Source organism: Coturnix japonica, chromosome 15 (genome assembly GCF_054131305.1).
Source record: "Coturnix japonica strain WE chromosome 15, WE-NBRP24, whole genome shotgun sequence".
NCBI lineage: Eukaryota > Metazoa > Chordata > Aves > Galliformes > Phasianidae > Coturnix > Coturnix japonica.
In genome coordinates this window covers 9,498,365-9,521,571 of record NC_140677.1, presented here as the reverse complement: position 1 = coordinate 9,521,571, position 23,207 = coordinate 9,498,365, and the positions used below count along the sequence as shown (strand labels likewise).

General features: G+C 49.5%; 1 protein-coding gene across 5 annotated transcripts; it reads left to right on the top strand.

Annotated features, from left to right (window-relative positions):
• Positions 1–289: 289 nt before the first annotated feature.
• CHST13 (carbohydrate sulfotransferase 13) lies at positions 290–22,614 on the top strand. Of its 5 annotated transcripts, none has more exons than XM_015875101.3 (3): positions 290–393; positions 16,964–17,046; positions 18,633–22,614. In XM_015875101.3, exons 2-3 carry the CDS (start codon positions 16,981–16,983, stop codon positions 19,476–19,478), a joined length of 912 nt encoding a protein of 303 aa, XP_015730587.1. In that variant the 5' UTR covers positions 290–393; positions 16,964–16,980; the 3' UTR covers positions 19,479–22,614. The 5 variants fall into 5 exon arrangements, with proteins under 5 accessions (XP_015730587.1, XP_015730573.1, XP_085372460.1 ...); XM_015875087.3 differs by lacking the exon at positions 290–393 and adding an exon at positions 1,486–1,618; XM_085516334.1 differs by lacking the exon at positions 290–393 and adding an exon at positions 9,360–10,219.
• The last annotated feature ends 593 nt before the right edge of the window (positions 22,615–23,207 follow it).

Sequence of the window (23,207 nt, the reverse complement as noted above, 5' to 3'; positions counted from 1 at the left end):
CACGTGGTGTGATTAGTAACCTGTGGTCATCAGTGGTGCCCTCACAATAGCAAGTAATGTTAGCCATGCTCAGACCCTATGGTGAGAAGCCCTGTGCAAACAGAGCAAGGAACTGCTGTCAGTCTCTAGCATTTAAATACCTGTTTCTTAGGTCTTCCAATGAAGGCCTTGACTTACCATGTGTGCATTGCTATCAGCTGCTTCCAACACAGTGCACCTGAAAGTGTGTTTGTTCTTTTAATTACGGTATTTAGCACTGGTGCTGAGCCCAAGCAGGTACTCTGCACATCTAAAGGGTGTGTTTCCCCTCTGTTGGCTGAGCCTTGTGGATCTCACCTAGGATTGGAGCACAGATAGGCCCTGCAGCAGCAAAACATGGACATCTCTCAGCAGGTCAGTGCCTGGGTTCCAAATGGGATGCTTTATTTTCTTTGAAAGGAAGGAATATCTAGAGCAAAGCTTGGCTGCTTCACGCTGCTGTTGTTTCTGCTGCTGAGCCTTGGGAAGCTGGGCTGAGGGGATGGCTGTTGACTTTGGTCCTCTGGGAAATCTAAGCCAGGTTTTTCAGTGTTAAATACTGTGAGATATGATTGTCCGATTGAAAAGCAACAGGAAGGGGTTCCTACAGCACAGAGCTGTGCAGTCCCACGGGTACAGCCCACCATGTCCCCTCGTGCTCGGCTCATTCCTTCATACAATGAACTCCTCCTCCTGGTTTAGCCCTACACCAGGGCAGAACAAAGCCTGCCACGTGCGTTCTTTGTCATTCCCCGCGGCTCCTCCTTGAGCTGTCCTCCCTCTTAAAGCCTTTAGGGGATGGAAGGAGTGAGCAAGTGTTGGCTGTGGAAACTCCGCTCTTAGTCTGGATTTCCTGGCTGTTCTCTGTACGGGTGCTTTAGCAGCACTGCTGCTGTTTCAGAAGCTCGGAGCTCATTTTGCCGGCAGGTACAGAGCCGGGAGGTCAAGGGATGCAGTATGAGACTTGTACATTCTTTGCCTTCTGAAAGCACGCAGAGATCAGGAGAAAACTAGGAGAAAATCCTTCTCCTACGTAACTTTATTGCCTGTGTTAGCATTGCTCGGGAGCGCTGCTGCTTTCAGTTGAAACCTGCAGGGGAAAAAAAAAAAAAAAGAAAAAAAAATAGTATATTTTAAGGCCACACAACTTTGCGATGCTTACAAAGCGTGGAACGTGCTGAGAAAAGCCATCAGCAAACTCCCAAACCTCGCCAGCACATCAGTAACTCCTTCCTGCCCGGCACGGAGCTACAGACCCACCGTGCAGCGGGGCGAGCAGCGCGTTCCCGAGCCCCGGTTCTCCGCTCTGCGGGGCCGCATGGGGCTCATTGCGGGGCGCAGGGGGGGCGACGTTCCCCTTCGAGCAGCGGGGCCGCTCGGCTGTCACTTCCTGCCGGTGGGGCGAGGCGGCCACGGAGCGGGGCGGGGCGCGGGGCCGGCGGAGGCTCGGCGGGCCCGGTCCGCAGGGCGCTGGGCTGCGCGGAGCCGCCGAGCCGCGGCGGAGGGATGCGGAGGAGCCGGGCCCCGCGGCTGGTGCTGGCCGCCTGCTTCGGCTCGTTCCTGCTGGGCGTCTTCTACTTCCAGAGCAGCCTCAACCCAGGTGGGTCCGAAAGTTGGATATTGCGGGGAAGAGCGTGGTTTGTTTTAAAAGCGCTCCGCTGTCCCGGTGTGAGAGTTGGGGCTGAGCTGCTCTGTTCAGCCAGTGCCCCCTTTACAGCCGCGTGCTCCTGGAGGTATCTTCCACGCTGGGAAGTGATTCAGTAATTCAGAGCTAAGATACATAGTGTCTTGTGCTGGAAGGGCTGTGTGTTTCCCTGCCTTGTGCTGGAAGGGCTGTGTATTTCCCTGGCTGCTTTCTGCTCTTTTGGCGAGACGATCTCTCTCTTCTATTGGGTTTTAACAGCACGCTCATGTTTTCTGATTACAGCAGCCATCCATCAGTGGGGCCTTTAAAGTTACATCTTGAAATGCAGGAGGGAGGTTTGACTGAGATGCTCGTGGGATTGTATCGGTTTCATAAATCTCCCTTTTAAAGGGGCTGCTCCATCACTTTAATATGTTGGGTTTTTTTTCCCTAAAAATGAGGAGTTGTTTGCTGGGTAAGATTGAAGAGGAGTTGGGTTTCTGTGAGCGTTTGTTGTTTCTAGAATAGCTGATGAGATTTATCAAATGAATTGAGTGATCCCGGAGGATCACACTTAGCATTTCATTCCATGGTAACTTTTTAGTAGGAAACAATCTGTGCTGTCTCTGTTTAATATTGGGAGCGTTTGATAAGAAAGCACAGCCCTCAATCAGCTCTCATCCCCACGGCTCCGAATAGAGAGAGGTCTGTGCTTTAGGTTGGATTCATTGCCTGGTATTTGGCTGGGAAATGTGGCTCTTTGAGGATTCTGGCTTTCAAAAGACTTCTGCATGTCTACATCAGCAGAGCTTGCTGCGCTCTCTCAACTCTTAGCACCTTGCACCATCTCAAGGCAGAGTTCCCATCAGGTCGGAGCAAACCAGGTGGCAGAAGGGGGAAATGGCATCTCCTGATGGGTTTGGGGTTCTTCTGTCTGCTATGGGCCAAGTGTTGTGTTTGGGGGGTGCTGTGGGCAGCCATGGGATGGTGGGTCCCAAACGGGTGCATACCAGTAACATCCAACACTCCAACAGTGCTGTTAGTGAGGGTGGTCAGCACCATCTGCAGACTTGGGAGCCCCTTGAGTTTCCCAGAGAGCTGCATTTAAAGGGATATTTGTGTTCTCTAAAGTCTGGTGATTCTTTTAACCTCACAGCTGCCTCCCACAGCCCGGCCTTCGTTTCTATGCTACTTCTTTCCTTTGTTATTCTTCAGATTACATTATTTTTTCCTCCTTAGTTCAGTGAGAAATTGGCTCTTGCAGAGGAAGGGTCATTACCAAACACTGAGAAGATGCAAGCTGAAAATTGCTGTGTTTCCTTTTGGCTCAAGGGAACGTTAACTGAGGCGATTCACCTGAATTTCAGGAGTTACCAGTTACAGGAATAAGTAAAACAATTTGCAGGCAAAACTGTCATCTCTAAAGTGATGGTTGCCTCGAGGCTATTTGGAGTTCTGGTTGCCTTGTGTCATTTGGTTTCTATATAATAATGAAGAAAAATGCTGGAAAATGCAGCAGTGCTCCAAGTTCTCCTCTGGAGCAATCAGTTTCTTTTCTCCATCCTTTGTAGGATTCAGCAGGTTGCTTTCCTGGGTCACCAACAGTCCATTACATTTAATGTAGTGCATTAATCCTTGTTAACAGCATTTAGAGATTGACCCGTCCCACAACCAGGTGTGCAATGTGAGGGGCGAAGCAAAACAAACCTTTAAGTCTGAGAAGTGCTGAGGACTCATTTGAAGGAGCAGGAATTAACTCCTCCATGGGCACTTCTCATTCTGTCTGTGTAGTTGTTTGCATGGAGCAGTTTGCACTGAATTGGCTGTGCTGAAAGAAGGTTTGCTTGTTCTGCCCCAGGAGTGCCCACCCATCAGCGTGTGCTGAAACAGCTTTGCTTCCAAACAGCCACAAAGCTTTTTATTTTGAGGCAGGGAAGCATTTGTGCTGAAGGCAGTAGCAGAGTCCCTGCTGGACTCAGTACATGGTCTTTTGATGTTCCCTTTGGGACGGTGATGAGCAGACTCAAAGATATGACCAATGGCAGAATATCTGCATTGAAGGAAGGGATCAGGCTGGTGTTGAGTGTGGTGTCAGGTGGAGTTTGCAAACACAGCTGCAACAGGCAGTCATGGGGTTTGACCAGAGCATCTCCAGGTCCTGCTACACCTGGGCCTCACGCAGTCTCAGTGTGGTTCTGGGAGCAGTGTAGTCCCTTGGAGAGGCTTGGTGTGCTGATGTCTGAGCATGGTCATCCAGGAGACCCCTCCTGGCCTCAGCACCATTCCTATTTTGGAGCTTTTGCTGTCTCCTTCAGGGACAGCACATCATGCTGCACTTTTTCTGCTTAGGGAAGGTGGTAGTGTGCCCTGGGGATCTCTGACCATTGTCTCATTTAACCCTGATTGCAGCATGTCTGAACTGATGTGGTGATAAATGCTGGAGGCTGCTGATCCTTGCCTATATCAAAGGACTGGCCATTCCTGGTATCAGGAATTGTGCTGATTTTAGCAGCAGTGTGGCAAGTGGGAGATGACAGTGCTGGTAAGGATGCTGGGTAGGGACGTATGGGAAAAAATAATGTAGAGAGAGAGGTGAGTGGCATATGGAAAGGTCCAGTTGTCAGCTGTGTCCTCAGCTCCTGCAGGCCTCAGTTAATTGTGTAGTGCTGCCGTACCAGGGTAGATCTTCTGGGAAGGATGTGAGTAGGCAGATTGTACTGACATCCAAAGGCTGCCAGCACGGGGCTGGAGGGATGTGTACATGAACTTGCAGTCTCCTGAGCAGTTACTAAGCAGCTGCTCCATTCCAAAATAACATTTCCTGATGTGAGCTGATTGATGTGAAGCATTTTATACAACCTTTGTTGTCTCAAGGCTTCTGTCTAACTGGCATTCCTTAAGAAATGAAATCCACTTGCAGCTCAGGGAACAACCCTAGGAGTGCTTGGAAGAAGGGTCACTTTTAGGTGCCTGAGGTGAGGAGGGAAGATGAGATAAATTGGCCTAAGCCCAGAAACCCTTCACAAAAGTACCAGCCTTTTTGTTCTTACCCAGTCCTTGCTCTGCTAAGTCAATGCCTTGTGCATGTTGGAGGTGATGGGGAATGTAGCAGACAGACCTTGCACAGCAGCAGCCTGTGGGGTGATGGATGCTCCTCTACTGCTGTTCTAGCTTCTTCCAGTGCTAAATCACCATTCCCAGAAGAAAGAAGGAAAAACAATCCAGCTCAAAATGCTGCTTTCTCTTCTCTGGTTCTGTCCAGTTGCAGAATCCAGCTGCTATTCCTTCTGTCATGTTAGCAGCATTTGCTTATTGCTGACTGCTGCACTCATTCTTTCACATCCTGCCATTAGCGTGAGTTGTGGGACTTCCATGGGGCTTTGCAGGTCAGTTAGTCTTTGAGCTGTCTATGAGAGATAACAGAACCAGGACTGTAGTAGCACCAGGGCCATGATACCACCCCAGCTGTTAGATGAGGAACTAGAAAGGTGGGGAGAGAGTGAGATTTTCAGGCTGAAATTCAGGCACGACCAAAGCTGAGGGCAGGTCCCCACTGACCCAGCAGGCGCAGAGCCCTTCAGATAAGCAGGGCTGTGAAACTGAAGAAACCCCCTGAGATCTTGTTGCTTTTTCTGGTGTGTTTTGTTTTGTTTGCTTTTGTCATGGGGCGCTTCTGCTGGGCTCAGGTTGCTGTGAAGTCCAGGGGGCAGTCGCTGCCCTGGCAGCCGGCACAGACCCAGCGCTCAAAGTGCACTGCGTGTGGCTGCAGCGTGTTGGGCAACGTGGGCTGGAAGGTCCCCAGGGCTGCCATGTTGGGAGATGTGAAATGCCATCACTGTGACCCCACCACCCTGTGGTGGAACAGTCAGCTCGGTCCAGTGCTGAAAGCAAAGCAATAATGAAGCCCATCTGTTCCCGAGGGCCAGGCCTTGAATGAGGAATGCTTTTTCTTGTCTTTCTTGGCTCTATACAGTTTCCTGAGAATCTCTGATATGTGTAAGAGGTTTGAGAGGGGGAGAAAGGGGGCTTGGTATGCTGGAAGTTAACTCTGTACATGCAGGAGAGACTCACATCTCGATGGCTCTTTGCTGCCCCATATCCCACCATGTCCTGGCTCCACTGCTGCTCCCTGGGAGAGCTCTGCAACTGTGCTTATAGTGCAAAAAGGGCTCTGAGGTGCTGGGAAGTGTTAGATGCTGGATTTTCATTCTCGGTGGCTGCTTCCCACCAGCATCTGAATGGAGAGCACTACAAGGCCTCTGTCTTAATCCCAGTGCAAACACAGCTGGATTTCCTAGGACCTGCTAGAAGCCAGCAAACTACAGAGGCATTAGGTGGCCAGCTCCCATTACTCTCCCTCAGAACTGAGTACCTAAAGAGGAGTTTTACTCCCCAAATACCTCTGTGGGGCCAAGCCAGGGCTGTTTCACATTCAGGCTTTAAGGGCAAATGCCCAAATCTTCCCCTGTTAAAAGGCAGTTAAAGGCTGATAGAGGCCTGGGAGAGAGGGAACATCTCATATGCCCTACCTGGGAAGCCAAAATCAAAGCCTGACATGGGCATTGGTGGGTGTAAAGAGTGACTCCATATCTCTGGTATCCAAACTCCTCTTCATGCATGTTCTTCCTGGAGACCCTTGAATATAGGAGATAGCATGGCAGCACGTGCTTTACTTTTGTTCCTCTTAGTTTTAATGAGCCAGGGAGCAGAGCTAATGCTGTGTTTATGGTGCTGGAAGGAGAGTGTGATGCTCAGAGCACGCAGCCTGTGTTAGAACAGGGAAGGGAAGGGGAGCCAAAGGACACAGTGTGAGAATTGGCTTTGTGTGATTCACGCCCTGTGCAGAAGCGATGCCCAACCTTCCCAGGTGCCAAACACTTTGCAGGAGGTGGCACAGTGGCTTTCAGCAGCCACCAAGCTGGTCCCCAAGCCAAGGAAGCTTTGTAGCCAGGTGAACTTGCTTCCACGCCATCCAACAGCCTCAGTATTTCTGCTGCCCTCTGACTAGGCTGACCCTGCAGAGGTCAGCCTGCATTGCCCTAAAGAGTGCTCTCTAAAGTTGGTGCTATTTGACCAATGGTCTGAACCCTGCAGACAGGACAGTGATTGCAAAAAGAACAAACATACCACGCTGCCTCACGCAGACATGCAGCAGATACCAGCATCTGTATGCCAGTGTGCTGGGGGACTGCTCAGTGCTGGGGAAACAGCTCTCCCATATAGGTTATATTTTATCTACACCCATTCCTGGGGCAGCTCCCTGAATATTCCTGCCTCAGAGCCTTCCCTGAGCTATAAGGCATGGAGGAGGGGAATAGCTATAGCAGGGCATGGGAACAAGTAGGTTGTGTTGTCTGATCCTGCTTTCCTCATCAAGCCCCAGAGCTTTTCATGTTTGGCTTAGATAAAATGGTTGTAAATTTTTTGGGCAGGGTCTGATGGGAATTTGGCTGGGAAGGGCCAGGAGTTGGTATTTCCTGGGAATAGAAAGCGGTTTCTCACCCTGCAAAAGGTAGAAAGGTCTCTCACCCTGCAGGGAGTCTGACACTTTGGGTTCAGCAGCTACATCTGCAGTGATGGTGGCTTGTTACTTTTTCCCCATACAGGAAAGCATTGGCCGCACAACCCACATCCTTCAACAGCTCTGTGCTGAGGTGGAAGTCACCATTCAGTATCAGTATTTAAAATGGCCCAGGGTCTGGTTAAATGCAAAGGGGCTCAGTGTCTGAAGTCCTTCCCCATGCAGTGGAAGGAACTATGTAGCTCTGCAGCCATTCCCACCAGCATGGAGAGCCCAGCCTGGCTCCTTCAGGTCCCATTTGCCTTCCTCTTCCCCCTGCTTTCCCACCACGTTATGAGTTACCATCCCCAGCACATGAAGCTGCAGAACAGAAATGTTCTCAGTGTTCCCATGACGCTGGTGACTGTCACCAAGCCCTGTATGTTGTCATCCTGTGGAGCTGTTTCTGCAGCTGGGAGATGCTGCAGGCTGCTCTGCCCCTGAGCTGAATGTCATGCTGGAATGGGTGTGTTATGGGACCATATGCATCAGCCATGTACACAAGCCATGGCTGAGCATGGCTTCTGGCATCAGTGCTCATTTTCAGAGCGGAACTTAATTTGCTGAGAGTCACTTGGAGCATCATCCAGTTGAACTTGATCCTGCAGAATGTCCCATTTGAAGGTGGCTCAGCCCCTGGTAGCTCTCCAATGGTGCGTGTGCATGGAGATGTGCTGAAAATCTGGGAGCTGCACTTCATGCCCATAGGTCCCATCCCATCCTGAGTCATATGGAGGGACAGCCCAGCCACAAGTCCTCTTGTCACCACGTTGCTCACATCTTTTCCTTCTCTGGGGAAGTGTTGCTTGACAAGCAGCTCCTGGCTGCTCTCCCAGTCCTTCTGCAGGGGTGCATTGGCCGGGGTCAGGGCTGTCCCTTAGAGCTGCTCATGGGGCAGCTCCCTCATTTCTCCATGGAGATTTGCAGTCTCATTGCTGATGTGAAACCTGATCCATCCTTGCTCTGCGCCAGATGTTGCTCTGCTGTCATGAATTGCTGACCTCTCTGGAAGGAGGGCAATGTTGACATGAGGTTCAAAGGTGCTGTTTGTTTGGAGCTGCTGGATGTGGGTATCTCTGGGGCTCAGAGCGCTTCCTTCAAGGCAGGGACCTGGAAAATTAGCACAAACTAATTAGAGGTCAGAAGCTCCTCAGCAGTTCCCCATCCCTGATCCTGTCATGACTCTTTACAAGTGTGTGACTCTGCCCTTCCCTTGGCCCTGGGGAATGGATCTGCACAGTCACGTTTCTCTTTAGCATTGGAAGGTGGCAAGTTGCATCCTGCAAACATCTGCAGAGCTGGGCTGTTCCTTTTGGCTTGGCTGTTGTGGTAGTATATTCACAGCTGGGTCCTTTCCAAGTTTATTCCTGGCAGCACTGAACAGATTGATTTCCCTTTAGCTTAATAGGGCCAGCACATGCAGGCACTGCATGGCTGAAAGAGGGCTGGCCTGGCTTGGGGTGTGGGGAGGGGGGTGGTTTGCTGCAGTTGTCCATGAATGGCTGCTGCTGAGTGAGCACAGGTGCAAGAACCCTGTTGGTCTCCATTTGACCTTGCTCACTCCCTGCAAAAAGGAAAGAGATGTCTCTAGAACACCCATTTGCAGGGTTTGCCTGGCAGGGGGGAAGCAGGTCCTCCAGCCCCTCAGACAGGTTGCATCTCAGTGCTGCGGTGATGCTGGAGGTGATGCATCCTTTCCAGGCTCTTTGGTGGCCTTAGGCAACGCCCTTATCTAAATGCAGCAGAAGTTGGTGCAAGGAGCTTCTTATCACAGGAGAAGTTCTGCCTTGGAGATCACTCTCCCTGGCCTGCAGCAGCCTGTAATGAGCTCCTCCTGTCCTGTGAGCTTATGCATCTCTTCCATACATGCATCTTTCTCCATACCTTGTGGCAGTGACTTAGGCCATGCCTAAGGTGCTGCCATAGAAGCATTTGCTGAGTGTGTGTTTATTTCTGAGATCTGCTCGTAGATCTTTTCATCAGTTCCGGATGCACGGAGCTGACAGGCCATGTTGAAACACATTCAGCAGGCAAACTGCTGAGCCAGGTGACCTTACAGAGCTACATTTTTGTTCTTGTGTGCGTATCAAAAACCTGTGTGCAGAGGGCACAAATCAAATCAGGTTTGCAGCAAGTCCAGCCTGGCCCAGGATACCCCGCACCCTATCCCCTGCACATCATGGCAGGGATCTATCTCTGCCTTGTTACTGCCAGCATGTGTCTTTCTGCTCTGATTCCTGTTGAGCAGCAGCCTGGAAAGGGGCTTTATTGACAGGGAATGGCAAAGCTGGCAGTTTGGGCTTGCATCAGACATGCTTGCAGCAAGCCGAGGCCAGGAGAGAGGCAGGCATAATGAATGGGGAAGGGAAATTGCTCTTGGAAGGCTTCTAGCTTGGCGTGTAGGAGAAATTAACCATTTGAAGCAAGGGAGTTGCGTGGTACTTCTGTAGAGGCCATGTTCCTCCTGGACGCTGATAATTTTGTGTTTCCTATCTAGATATCAGTTGCATTCCTTGCGATAGCAGAAAACCAGGCATGTTGCCCCAGGGAAGTACATCCCCCTGCTTCAAAGTGCTTCTGATCCTCCTGTTGCACCTGGCTGACATCTGCCTCGGCCTGCTGCCAGGTGACCTCCTGTAGCCACCAAAGAGACACGTGGCTTGGGAGGGAGGGACCTCTGATCAGGACAGAGCATCCAGACCAGCCACTGTTGGCTCTGGTCCTGCTCTAAGCCCTGCTGATGACATTGCAGCATTCAGCAGGTCGCATGAAGCAGCTGGATTGTTTCTTTTCCTCTCTGCATGACTTACTGTGAGCTAATCCTATAGCTGTCACCTTTTTCCATCACTTGATTAGCACTTCCCTGGCTGCTCCTTGATTCAAGTTGTCTAAATTGGAATAGGAAAGCCTTCCTTGAGGATCAGAGCTTGAGACATCCCTATCTCCAAAGAGAGCCACGCAGCCAAGTGCCATCTATGCCAGCTCCAGTCCCTGGGTACAGCTGGTGATGGTCCAAGGTGAGAAATGTAGGAAAACTGCTTTGAGAAACAATAAGTGAAAAGGAATATGTGCAAGAGAGCAGAGGTGAAGGGAAGAAAGCACTTCTGGTGAAGGACAGAGGCGATGAGGGGTGGTCACACCAGGAGGCTGTGAGGTTATTGAGGAGACGTGCTATCTCTCCTTGGCACAGGGCAGTGCCTCCCATATGGAGGTTGCTTACTGTGTTTCAGAAGTTAAGCTGAGGCATTTTGCTATGAAAGTCAACGTGTCTGCATGGAGCTGGCTCCAGACAGAGAAAAACTGATGTTTGGTGGCACTTAGTGCTGGTGGCACTTTGCCCACAAACACCAGGTCCCAGACAGCAGGTGACTGCTGCAGACATCTGCGATCACAGGCACAGGTTGGGGCAGGTGTGTGTGGGGTTAGGGCCCATGTCAGCTCTCTGGGGCTCTGTGATTCCACCCCAGATGTTCTCAGTGCTGCTGCTGCTGCTGCTGGCAGACTCAGCACTTCCCTGTCTGGCTGGAACAGGAGCAGGACGTGTGCTCACCACCACGCCTGGCTCTCCCCATCCCTTTCCACAGAGCATCATATAGGGCCTTCCTCCGTGTCCTGAGTTAACACTGCCTGGAGGTGGCACACCTCTCTTGTCCCTGGACCGATGCCTTCCAGCAGCGGGGCTCATCCCTAGAACAGTGAGTGATTTTTCTTATTAAAGGCGGTGCTGTCTGTCAAATTATCCCATGTAAAATACTTGTCAGTGTGTTTCTTGGCTGGAGGGAGGCTGTCATTTGTGCCAGGGAAATGCCAGCTCCCAGCTGGGGCTGCAGTAGTAAATCCTGGAGACTAGAGCTGGCTGGACTGCTCTGAGCACCTCCTTCCCAGAGGAGGACATCAAGGGGGGGAGGGTAATAGGGGCTGCTAGGACCTCTGTCAGCTAACCTTACTGCTGCAGCTCATTGTGTGAACCTTCTCACATGCACATCCCCTATCATCCTGCTCCATGTTGCCTCCGAGCTGCTTTATTTTTGCGGTTTTCCCCTCAGCTGTGTGGATAACCTCCTTGTAAGGAGTCTCCCTGCAGCCCCCATGCAGATTCTGAGCTCTGGGAGGTGAGTGGTATAGGGGGGTTAATTATTTAGTTTGTCTGTTCAGAAGGTCTAGGAGGAATGGTAGGAAGTGTGTAGTGCTGGAAAGAAGCCTGAGCTAAGCTTCAGGCATCCCTGTGCTGTTGGGACTCTGTTCTATCTGATCCACCCAAGTTCAGGTCACTCAGGTGGTTTAATTTCTTTTGTGTTTGGCTTTTGGGATTACAGCAGGCTGTACATTTGGGGCAGAGGATGATGATGTTCGTGTTGATGTGCAGAGAGGTGTGCTGCCAGGCACTGTGGCAGCTTGAAAATAGAGCCAAGGTTGTATGGCCTGAAACCAGGGCATTTGGAGGCAATTCCTGAGCCTGAGTTCTATAAGTGGTGGTGGTTTCAGACAGCCCATTGGACCCATGCTCAGTGCCTGCAGGTTGTGGTGTAGCTGGGGACATGGAGCAATGCCATTGAACCACACAGTGCTGACCTTCTGTTTTTACTTCCAGCTCCTCAGCAGAGGAGCCTGGGTCTGAATTGACAGCAGTGAAGGGTGCATTTGAGCAAGTCAAACACATGGCTCTGTTAGATTTCTTCTCCTTCCTTCGCTAGTGTTTTAATTCAGCCTCTGTTGCCTGTATCTCCAGCTTTTCAGGTGCAGTAAATCTGAGTGGTCACAGATTGGGTTCAGCCTCTTTGCTGAAGCAATAATGTTGTGTTCTAAAACTTTCCTATAACAATGATAATTGGAACAGTTCAGGTTATCATTCCCAGAGGTGTTCCCTTAACTCTGAAGGTGGATAAGGATGTCAGCGCCAGAACTGCTGTGCTTTGCAGCTGAATGCAGCAAGTACAAAAGCAAAGAAAGGGGCATGACTTTGTGTCCATCAAATGGTGGTCACTACCTTTGGGGTCATTGGCTCAGTAGGTCTGGAGTTATATTTGGGATTTTGGTGTTTGAGATCACATTTATTTAAAAAATAATAATAAAAAAGGCCCAACAATCATCCTTTGTTCTTAGGTGGAAACTGAGCAAATGTTTTCTCCATCAGAGCTAGCCCAAGTATAAAGCCAGAGCTTCCTAGAACTAAGCTTCTTTCCAACCAGCTCCGTTGGCTCCAGTAGTTCTGCTCCTTCCAGCCAAGGCCATTCACACAGAGCGTGGGCCACAGCCCAGGTCTCAGTGGCTGCTCCCACGTGCGATCTTTTGGCCTCAGTGCTCTGGTCCATCCTCAGACGGTCGAGGTGTCCAGCCAGGCTGCATGTCTCAGGCTTTGCTATCAGACTGGGAGGAAAAACTGAGCTCAGCCTACTGGACCTCTGTGGATAACAAGCTCTGTTTTCACTTTCTCTCCATTTTTTTTTTTATTCTTTCCTCTTGGATGCTATAACCGAAAATTGGACTGATTCAGCAGTCTGTGACTGCAGCTGGGGTTTGGCTTTCAATGAAGCGGTCTCAGTAACCTCTCTTAAATCAGGTGGTGGGGTCCTTCTCTGTGTCTCCTGGCTGCAGCCACTTGAATATCAAGGAGCCCATCTCCCAGGAGCAGGGCTGTGCTGCTCATTGGTAGCTTGCTCTGTTGGGTACCACTGAAGAATCAGAAACAGCAAAGCCTAGAGAAGCTCATTGCTGCAGCCACCAGTGGCCATAGAGACCCAGGTCCTAATTTCTAGACTATACCATGATTTTAAACAAGTGTTTTAAGCTGGTCCCTTAAAAATGCAGATCTCTGGATGTTATTTCCCCATTGTACAAAAAGGACTGCCCGTGCCTTTCTCACTCCCCCGTGGGGAGCTGCAGGGTGTAATTAACACGCAGACCCATCATTTTGGGTGACCAGGCATTGCGATTATTTTTTTCTCCTTTTTTAGGTTTTGTGCAGACACAACAGGAAGTGAATCTGCTGCTGTGTGGTAGAGCGAGGCGATAAGCTCTGGGGTCAGGATTAACTCTTTAGGGCCCCTTGGGTACACGTTCACCTGCCAGCAGGTGTGCTTGCTCTTCTAGGCTAGGCACCGCTATTTTGGACTGGATACCACAATTGGACTATTGGACTCTTAATAGCTCAAGGACCCAGCCTTCCAAATCCCTGAAGACTCACCCCCAAAGGAGCTGGGATTCTTTGCAGCTGAAATTTCACCCATCTGGGTTTTCCAAACCTCCTCTTAATTGTGGAATTTTGCTCTGGAGTGAGTGGGCATCCAGGTGCCCCATCCCTGAAGGACATTTCATTCCCCCTAGCTGGAGCATCCCATCCCAGCCTGAGGACAGCCAGCTTTCCTTGCTGCTCTTTTCTGTGCTCTGGAGCTGCCATGGGCCACCAAGGGCAGAGCTGTTGTGTTGCAAGTGAAGACTGCTATGTTGTGGATAATGACATTCATGCTTTATTCCTTGTTTCTCCTATGGTAAATTCCTCACTTGATGTCTTCCAGGACACCATTTGCCTTTTTTATCACTGTTGCACTAGCAACTGATAGCCCTGAACTAATGCATCTGGGACCTCCTGTCACTTCCAGCAGCAAAGTAGCAGAAACTGCTAAATTCCAGCACTGCAAAATTAAATCCTGCTTTATTTCTCGCTTCCCTGGTCCAGGACAAAGCTTCAATTTCCCTGCCTGGTGTTTCAGTCTTTCCCTGCCATAGCAGACTTTCTGTCGTTGGTATTGCTCTGTTTTTATGCCAAGCCAGTTCCTGGAGTATTGATCCCAGAGGTGATCTAGGAGATGTTATGCTAGAAATCCACCTCCTGCCCAGCATTTTCCCTTCAAGCATTGCTTGCCTTCCAGCTACTCATATACTTTACAGTTCCCCATTTAAACTACTGCTTCTCTGTTTTGACATACACATTTCCTGTGGCATGCTGTGTCTCGTGCTGTATGTATATCTGGGTGACTATCTGCCACATACACTCAATCTGCAGAAACTGCTTATGTTATTGATACTTCGGGTTGCATGGGTTTGAGCTGTGCTCAGTCTCTGCCAGGCTGCATTTTATTCCCCTTTCCAGTTCTGCACCCCCATTTTTTAATCATTTTTTTTCCACCAGACTCTTTCCTTCAGCCTCGGTGATGCTGATGTCAGACTGATGGGCTTGTCACTGCCTGAATCCTGTCTCCCAGCCAGAATCTTAAATTCAGGCACTGGATTTGCTGCTGTGGACACTGAGAACCTCCCTCTGAAATTAAGAGTCTCTGCAGCCAAAAGAGTGAATTCCTTCCCTAGTGCTTCCAGAAGGCTGAGATGGGCACGATCCAGTTTCTGCTCAGCTCACACATGACTGCCTGTCTTCATAATCAGTTAGTGCACCTAAATAGTCACGGCTTTAAAATCCATTCCTTTTTCCAAAGAAAACTGGCAAGTCATATAAAGCCCAGATCCTGCTGTGGTATTGATGTCACACCACTGCAAGCAAATAGCTTTGGTTTTGATGGGCTAGCACAAAAATCTGGGCTGTAGGGGAAAGAGGGGAGGAGAGCGTTGTCTTTCCAAGCTCCAAAGGAAAGGCTAAAAGCACAGAAAGCTCCAAAATGAGCTCCTCCTCAGCCTCTTCTTATTCCATGATTTCTGGTCAGTGTTACTGCTTTAGCATGGGATCTGATGGTCTGTCACAGCTACCCTCTTGCTTCATACTTTGAAACTGCGAAGGACAAATGTAATACTTCCTTCTGCCTGTTTCAGTGGAAAGCATTTTGGATTCAGATGAGGGCTGTATGCTGTCTGTACTCAAATGGTGATCCAGTGGTTGCTGGGAGTTGACGTTTTGTCCCCTTTAGAAATGGGATATGCTTTGGCCAACTGACATCTCTGCTTACGAATGCAATTACAGCAGTGCTAAATTTCTGTGGATTACCATTGCGTGTGGTGGAATCCAGGAGCCTCAGTAAGAAGCTATGAAGTCAGGAGGACAGCCAACATGCAGAGATCTTGGCAGCTCCCTTGTGATGGAAGATCCTGCTGTACTCAGGGCCCTGGTGCCAAAATGCAGCACAAACCATTACATTGCTCTGATGATAATCCCTCCTCAACACTTGTCATGTCAGTATTCCTTGGCCTTCCCAAACTGCTTGGAGTCCCAGGAGCATCCCAGATATGGGTAACAGATGGTACAGGGGATGAGGAGCCTCCGTTTGCATGAACTGTGTCTTGCACTTCAGGCTGCATCCCAGACCTAATGGAAGAGACAGGCACAGATGAAGATGAGCCTTTCCCCTGCACATTTGCTTTCCTCTCCATCTGTGCAGGTCAGCTTGCTGTAGGTTTCCAGATCTCAGTTTTCTTAAGGTGGGCTGTTGCCTGCTTGGGCTGAGTGGTATAGGGACTGGATGGGGAGAGACCTCATTATGGGACTGCATGACAAGGTGGTCAAGATTGGTGAGAGGGGTTTTGTGTTCAAACTGGGATTTTGAGCTGGGTGAGGAGTACAAGCCCACAGTGCTCTGAGTCATGCTGGTGTGAGCTGTGTGCATTCATAGCAGCTTCAGGTCACCCTGGCCTTGTTTATGTCCCTTGTCAGAAAAGTTTTGGATGATGCACAAGGTAACCTTGAAAACAAACGCCTCCACATTGCCTTTGCTAAAGATAGGAGCAGTGCATGCGGTGCCCACGCTGTTAACTCTGACCCACTCGAGTTCAATGCTCTTTGCTCACAGCTGGCAGATGCAGGCTGCAAGTTCAATCTCATTCCTTTCAACTTGCAGAAAGCTAAGCTGGGAAATATGAAATGGGATCTGCTGGGTTCAGTGCCCCCAGCCCAGAATGTGAATGTTGGGTCCTCTACTTGTCTCTTGTTAGTACTGAGGCCGTTTCCCCCTCCTGTGGGGTAACTGGTACAAGGCAATGAGGAAGGAACAGCTCCTCACTGAGTCATGTTTGTGACTCGTGGTGCCACAAGAAGTGTTCTTTCCCATGTCAGATGTGCTTGTGATGAAATTGTGTGAGTTCAGCCAGGCATTTCCCCTAATTACAGCCTGAAGGAGTGACACTGAGCGTACTCTGGGTGGCTTTGTGCTTTGGAGCAATTTTCATGTAGGCAAAATGTAAGCACGTAAAAAACAAGAGGGAATTTGGAAGCAAAAAGCCTCGGTGTTAGAAACTTTCATGTTAACAGAAGCAGTGTGAGTGATGCTTGGCTCTGCCTGTAGGTTCCTATGTGGACATGGATCCCACTGTTCTCGGGTGCTCTTGAAATCAGAACAAGCTGCTCTCTTTATATATGGCCTTTCCTATGGTTAAAGGATGTCTGGACCTTTTGCACCCTAACTGTATATTATATTGAAAAAATTAGAGAAAGGGGCAATCATCATTTTCATTGAGAAGTCCCACACCACTGAAATTTTGTGCTGGTGGCTGTGGTTTTTAATTATTTCATATGAATCAGTCTTTTTCTTTTGACTAAAACCTAACCTGCAAAGAGTCTGCAGCCTAGTTAACATGTTGATAGCATTTGGGAGCAGGTGAAAGGTAGAAATGACAATGGACAAACACCATCTATGGTGAAGAAATAACCCATCTTCCTCCAAAGCTGTGAGCATCTTTCCCTCAAGCTACTTGGGTTCAACTCAATTTGAGGGACATCACTACATCCCAGTATGGCCCCTACCACCAGTTTGGGCATCACCAGATGGGGGGAGGGAGGCAGCCCCCAACTCTTCTGATTTTTGTTTTCTCTCCCTTTGCAGCTGCAGAAGACGGGGCTATGAGGACAGCCTGGCAGGGGAAAGCCGGTCGCAGCCCACTCCAGGCCCTGTATGAGAGTGATCAGGTGAGGGGATGGGATGAGGGAAGAGGGGTGAAGGGGTCCTGTTGCAGTCAGGGCCAGATCCCTCCCCATGCTTGATGCTGTTGTTCCAAACTAGGGTGGTGCTTTCATGTCTATAAGCAGACAAGTTACATTTGCTTTAGGAAAAAATGGCTAATGCAGGCCATGATGCCTGCATACCCTAATCCTGCTGGAACGTCCTGATGTTGTTTCCTTAAAAGTGATGCTTAATTTCTCTGGCTTTTAGAAAGGAAGGAAATGAAGGGAGCAATTTTGCTCTGAAATAACTGAAAGACATGCACTTATTCCAGTGGGCAGCTCTTGAAAAGTAGTCACATTTATTTGTTGCCATGCCTGCAGACAGTGTCTGTCTGTCTTTTTGCCTGTCTTTCCATTCCTATAGTCTTGAATTATGTGAGTGCAGGGAAAAACACCTGAAAAAAAACCCCACACCATTTAAGTGCTTGGGTTCTTTAGCACTTTCAAAGAGTGTTTCCAATCTGAAAAAATGGAAGGCAGCCTCCAAACAAAACCTAGCAGGAGAAATTTCTACCAGAAAGTTTGGCTCAGTAGCATGCTGTACCATGAAAGCTCCTCTTCATGTATGATCATCACCTTCTTAGATTCAATATTCCTCATATCCAGGTTGCCAACAATGTCAACATCATTTCTTGGTGGCACGTAGGATGTGTTGGCTTTGCAGGGGGAGGTTTTTGCCCAGGTGTTAGTCCCACTGTGAAGATGAGGACTCTGCTGAATCCTCTCTGGTGTGAGCAGTTTGAGCATCCCACCTCCCCAGTGCTGCCTCTCTCATGTTCTGGTGGCCCCCTAAAATCCTATCCAGGCCTCCAGGGAGAAGGCGTGGCTGAAGCTTGATAGAGAGCCTCCTGTGGCATGAATAAGCCCTGCCAGCTGCCTGCAGCAAGGATGCAGGGATTGAGGAGGTAGCCTGCTCTTGCCCTTGATCCTGTTTTGGATGCTAGAGGGACCTGCAAGGCTGCAGGGACAACTATGGAACTATGTGTTTCCAACTAGACTGTTTGCATGGCCCAAAGTGGAAGCCGCTGTTGTCTTGCGACAGAGGGGTCATTGCACTGTACTGGAGCAACAGCTCTGTGGGATCAGAAATTGAAGATAGCATCTGAGGACAAAATGAGGCTTTTGTGAGGTTCCTGACCATTGGCCTTGGTGCTGAGTGTGAAATCTGCCAGTCTCAGTGAGGAGAAGGCAGAGGGAGCGGGCAGCAGGGGGAGGGGACTTTCCCCTTCTGAGTTCCTGGAAATGGTTTCCTTCCCCAGATGTGACAGTGCCATTCTGGAGTTTCTGATGAATAGCAAGACAGGAAAGGTCATGTCCTCAGACCATCTGGAGGGGATTTCAGCTGGGGTGATTCCAGAGAGGTCACTGCAGCAGCTGCTGGGCTATGATGCCAGGAATCAAACAGGAGGAGAGGAGGGGAAGAAGGATGACTTGTGGACATCTCTGAACTGTCCTGCCTCAAGGGAGGAAAGGGAAGGTGATGGGAACAATTGCTTGTAGGTCCCCATTGGTGTGGGTTTGCCAATGACCACCTCTTTCTTATTCCACAGTTTGAACAGTCATCACTGCAGGCGGTTCACCAGCAGCGACGGGAGCTGTTGAGCAACGTCTGCAACCGTTATACCCGCAAGCGGCGGCTGCTGCGGCCGGATGACTTGCGGCACTTGGTCGTGGATGACACACATGGGCTGCTCTACTGCTACGTGCCCAAAGTGGCCTGTACGAACTGGAAGCGGGTGATGATGGTCCTGACAGGGCAGGGCAAGTACCGGGATCCTCTGGATATCCCTGCTAACGAGGCCCACGTGTCATCCAACCTGCACACTCTCTCTGAATACAGCATCCCTGAGATTAACCACCGCCTGCGCAGCTACCTCAAGTTCATCTTTGTGCGGGAGCCCTTTGAACGCCTGGTCTCAGCCTACCGCAACAAGTTCACCCGCAGCTACAACACAGCCTTCCATAAGCGCTACGGGACCAAAATCATCCGGCGGCACCGGCAGGAGCCCAGTGACAAGGCGCTGGAGCGTGGGGATGATGTGCGCTTTGAGGAGTTCGTTTACTACCTGCTGGATCCACGGACTCAGCGGGAGGAGCCTTTCAATGAGCACTGGGAGCGCGTGCACTCACTCTGCCACCCCTGTATCGTCCACTACGACGTGGTGGGCAAGTATGAGACCTTGGCTGAAGATGCCAACTACATCCTCCAGCTGGTGGGTGCTGACACGAGTGTCAAGTTCCCGTCCTCGTCTAAGACCACCAGAACCACGGACGACATGACGGCCCAGTTCTTCCAGGACATTAGCCCCTTCTACCAAAGGAGACTCTTTAATTTATACAAAATGGATTACTTGCTCTTCAACTACTCCATCCCCTCCTACCTCCGCATCCGGTGAGACAGGTGCTGGGGAGAGGTGGGGGAGAGTTGGGTACTTCTCGTCTTGCCATTACTCCTCTCATCCCACCCTGTGCTCGTCTCTCGGTTCTCCCCATGCCTGCTCTGTCCTGTGTGCCTTGTTCAGGCATAGTCTGGAGGGAGAACACCCCACAGAATGCTGGGGCTGGAGTTTCTCCTTCCCCTTTCCACCAACCCCATGACTTTGGCACTTGTCAGTGGGTACAGGAAGCTGCTGGCTTTGAGGGCTTGCCTTGGCTGGGGATTTTCTTGTGAATAAGAGCTTCCTCTGTACATCCAGGTCTTGGGAAGGGTCCTTTTTTGGGCAGGATCCCTTTGGGTGTTTCTCCTCCTCACTGGGCTGTTTGGGGTCAGCCTGGGGAGCAGGATGGAGTTTGTCAGAGATATACATAGGACCAGAAATAAAGCAATAATTTAAGTTTTCCTTGTTCATTTTGAATTGCTCCCACCTTTCTGCCTTCTTCTACCCCCATCCCAGCTCTCTGAGCCATCTCCACTGCTGGGGAGGGCAGCAACGCAAGCTGCATTTTGCTCAGACAAAGCCTGGAGGGCTTTTTGTTCCTCTTCTTCCACGTGCTTCCAGCTGGGGATGCAAAATGCATCCAAGTGAACAGGGAGAAAGAAGCAGATCTGCAGTTGATGTGAGTGACAGAGATAGAGCAATTTCTCCTGAATGACAGCAGCAGAGCCTTCAATCTGTGCGTATGTGCATCTGGATTTCTGGTCAAGTCCAATAAATCCAGATTGTTTTGTCTTAATTATGTAAAGACAGGTGTTAATTGTTTTGCAAAGCCATACATCCAACACAGGTGCAGGTACACCCACTTGGCATGAAGGGATGGAGGAAGAGCATCATGCAAAGGTGATGCTGCATTGGGAAGGCTGGAGGAGAGCGTGTCTAAGTGAGTGTGTGTGAGAGAGTATTTATGCCTGAGAATCAGAAAAAATAGAGAAGTAAAAATGGAGACAGAGACACCTAGAGGAAAATTCCCCTTTGCTTGGCTGGCTTTGGACAATTCACCCCTTATAGAAGAAACAGGAGCGGAGGGAGAACACAAAAGAAAATGACAAATGTGATCCTGAGGTTTTTAAGTTCAAGCCAGTCCTAGGAGCTCTATTTCTTTAAAACCATATTTAAAACCTCCTTTCTGTTCAGCCCCAGCTAAGGTGGCTGCCTTTGTAAATAAACACAGCTGTAATAGAATTTGCTGTAGTGTGTCTGCTGGCCCAGCTGCGAGCTCTTGACTTATCAGTGCAATACAATGGAGGTTTTATAAAGCCCCAGTGTGCTCAGACTGTTTTAAAAAATAATGTTTTCATCTAACAGCTTTCGGCTGTTACATCTTAACCTTTTTTGCTCTCTGCCTCTGATCTGTACCTTTCTGCTGACATTCCCCTCCTTGGTTATGCTGTTTGGAGAGTGGTTTTAGCAAGCATTAAAAAGAAAAGGAAATGGAATTGTTGGTGATGCTGGCAGCCTGGGTTGGAGCTCTTGCTGTAATGGCCTTTCTAGTGATGGATATCAGAGCACAGAAACAGCTGATGGGATGCTGTAGATGTCAGCATCTGGGCTGTGTGTATTCCTTCTGTGTTCTTAGAATTCTTGCAGTCCCTGGTTAGTGCTCCTGGTTGTTTGGAGTCGGTCAGCATCACGAAGGAATGGGGTTTTTGATGGATTTGTGTTCTTGAATGCTGTGTTCTGCAGGTAGCTGGTGGCTTGTCAGGTGGCAGGAACAAAAGTAGCCTGGCTCCTGTGGTGCTGCCTTTGGGTATGATGCATGCTGCTGGCTGGGAGAGCTCTGCTGTGACAGCAGGGAGCCAGCGACCAGGCTTTGTCCTTGTGATGGTGACAGTTCGGATCTGGTTCTGGTTGGGGTGTTCCTTCCCTTTGCATCCTATCCCCAGCAAATCTCTGCCTTACGCAGTAGGGCTGCAGCCTGCCCGTTGCGTTCTGTGATGTGCTGTCTTTGGGCTGATGTGTACAGATATACTCACTTTGAGGCTTTTTCTAGAAGAAAAGCAACTGCAATCCGGTGCATTTGGGTCACGTTCTCAGCCTTTCTCGTGCCTAAACATCTCTCCCCAAAGCACAACGTGACAAGGACAGAAAATGGCAGCACGGAGTGGGTGGTGATGGAGCAAGGAGGACACCGTGTGACAGGAGGGGACAACTGCAGGCGTGACACCTGCGGGACTTTGTGCTGGCATCCAGTTCTCTGAGTGGCTTCTATTTTTAAGTATCTGTTTTCCTGCATCCATCCCTTCTTCTTGCCAAACGAGAAATAATCAAGGTGTTTGGATGAGAGATCGTGGCCTTAAGCTACCCCAGGACAGGCTCAGGTTGGATACTGAGAACACTTTCTTCTCCAAAAGAGTGGTGATGCATTGGCACGGGCTGCACAGGGTGTGCTGGAGTCACCATCCCTGGGGGTGTTACAGAACCACAGAGATGTGGCACTGAGGGATGTGGTCATTGGGTACAGGGGGCTCAGGGGGTTGAATGAAGTGATCTTAGTGGTCTTTTTCAGCCTTAATGATTCTCTGATTCTCTACCTCTTTGCTACATGGGGCTCAGAGCATAACCCTTGGTGTTTCTGCACCAGGGCAGTGATGGGTCAGGGCAGGATGAGCTGTGACCAGGAGATAGCTGCAGGCTGAGCTGCCAAGGTCACCCCAGCAGTGGGAGCCCAAAGACTAACAGAGTAAATCAAGTGAGCTGTGATAATCGCACACGGCTTGGCCTCAGGCAAGGAACAACCTTGCAAACTCTCTTTGAACCCTCCCTTCTGCATCTCCCCCCTCAAGTGCCTATTAAAAATTAATAATTAAAACCAAGAAGCATGAAGCAGCATTCAGCCCTCTGAGTCACAGCTGAGATGGGGCAATGGGGTTTGTTGTGAGCTCTCAGAGCCCCAGGGATGCAAAAATAGAGAACAGCTTCACTTTTATAAATGTCTGTGTGCATGCACACGTATACAGTGTAAATAACAATTCTTTTATAATGTATAATAGAATTATTTCAATTGTCATATTTATATGTTAATACATGGACTCTATGTAATAAGTATGTGTATAAAATTTGTTAAGAGAATAATTAAACAGCAAACATGATTGTAGTATACTGTTAACAGTGTGGTTATATTTGTAGAGGAGTGTGCTGCTTGTTTATATGTGTGTGTATGTGGTACTTATACAAACACACATAGAAACAGAGATCCCTTCCCCACATTGAACCTTCCTACAGGCCAACAAATTTAAGTTCTACTGAGCAGGAGCTTTCTTTCTTAAGCTTGCTGTGCACTGAAGCTTGGGTTGTTTACCAGCTGGAGGATTAATAGACTTCCACTGAAGGGAAAAAAAAATATGCAAGTGTTTTCAAGTATGCCTTGGAAGCAGTGTTTCGCTTGAAGGAGGCTTTTCAGACTTGCTTGTGTTTGCTGGCTTGCACTTCACTCATGCCTGGTGAGGATGCTGTGTCCTGAAAAAAGGAGTTTTTCTGGAAAAATACTGTGCGAGGATGACTGCAGGGAGTGGAAGGTAGATCTTCTCTTGCCTCGTCCTCTTAAAGGAATTTGCTTATTTGGGAGCCATTGAGGAATAGAGAAAAATGAAGGTCACTGTCAGCTCTGTTAGGGTTCTGGGGGGTGATGGGGAGGCACAGCCCAGCCCAACCCTGACATAGACCCAATAGCTGAGGCTTTCCTGCTTG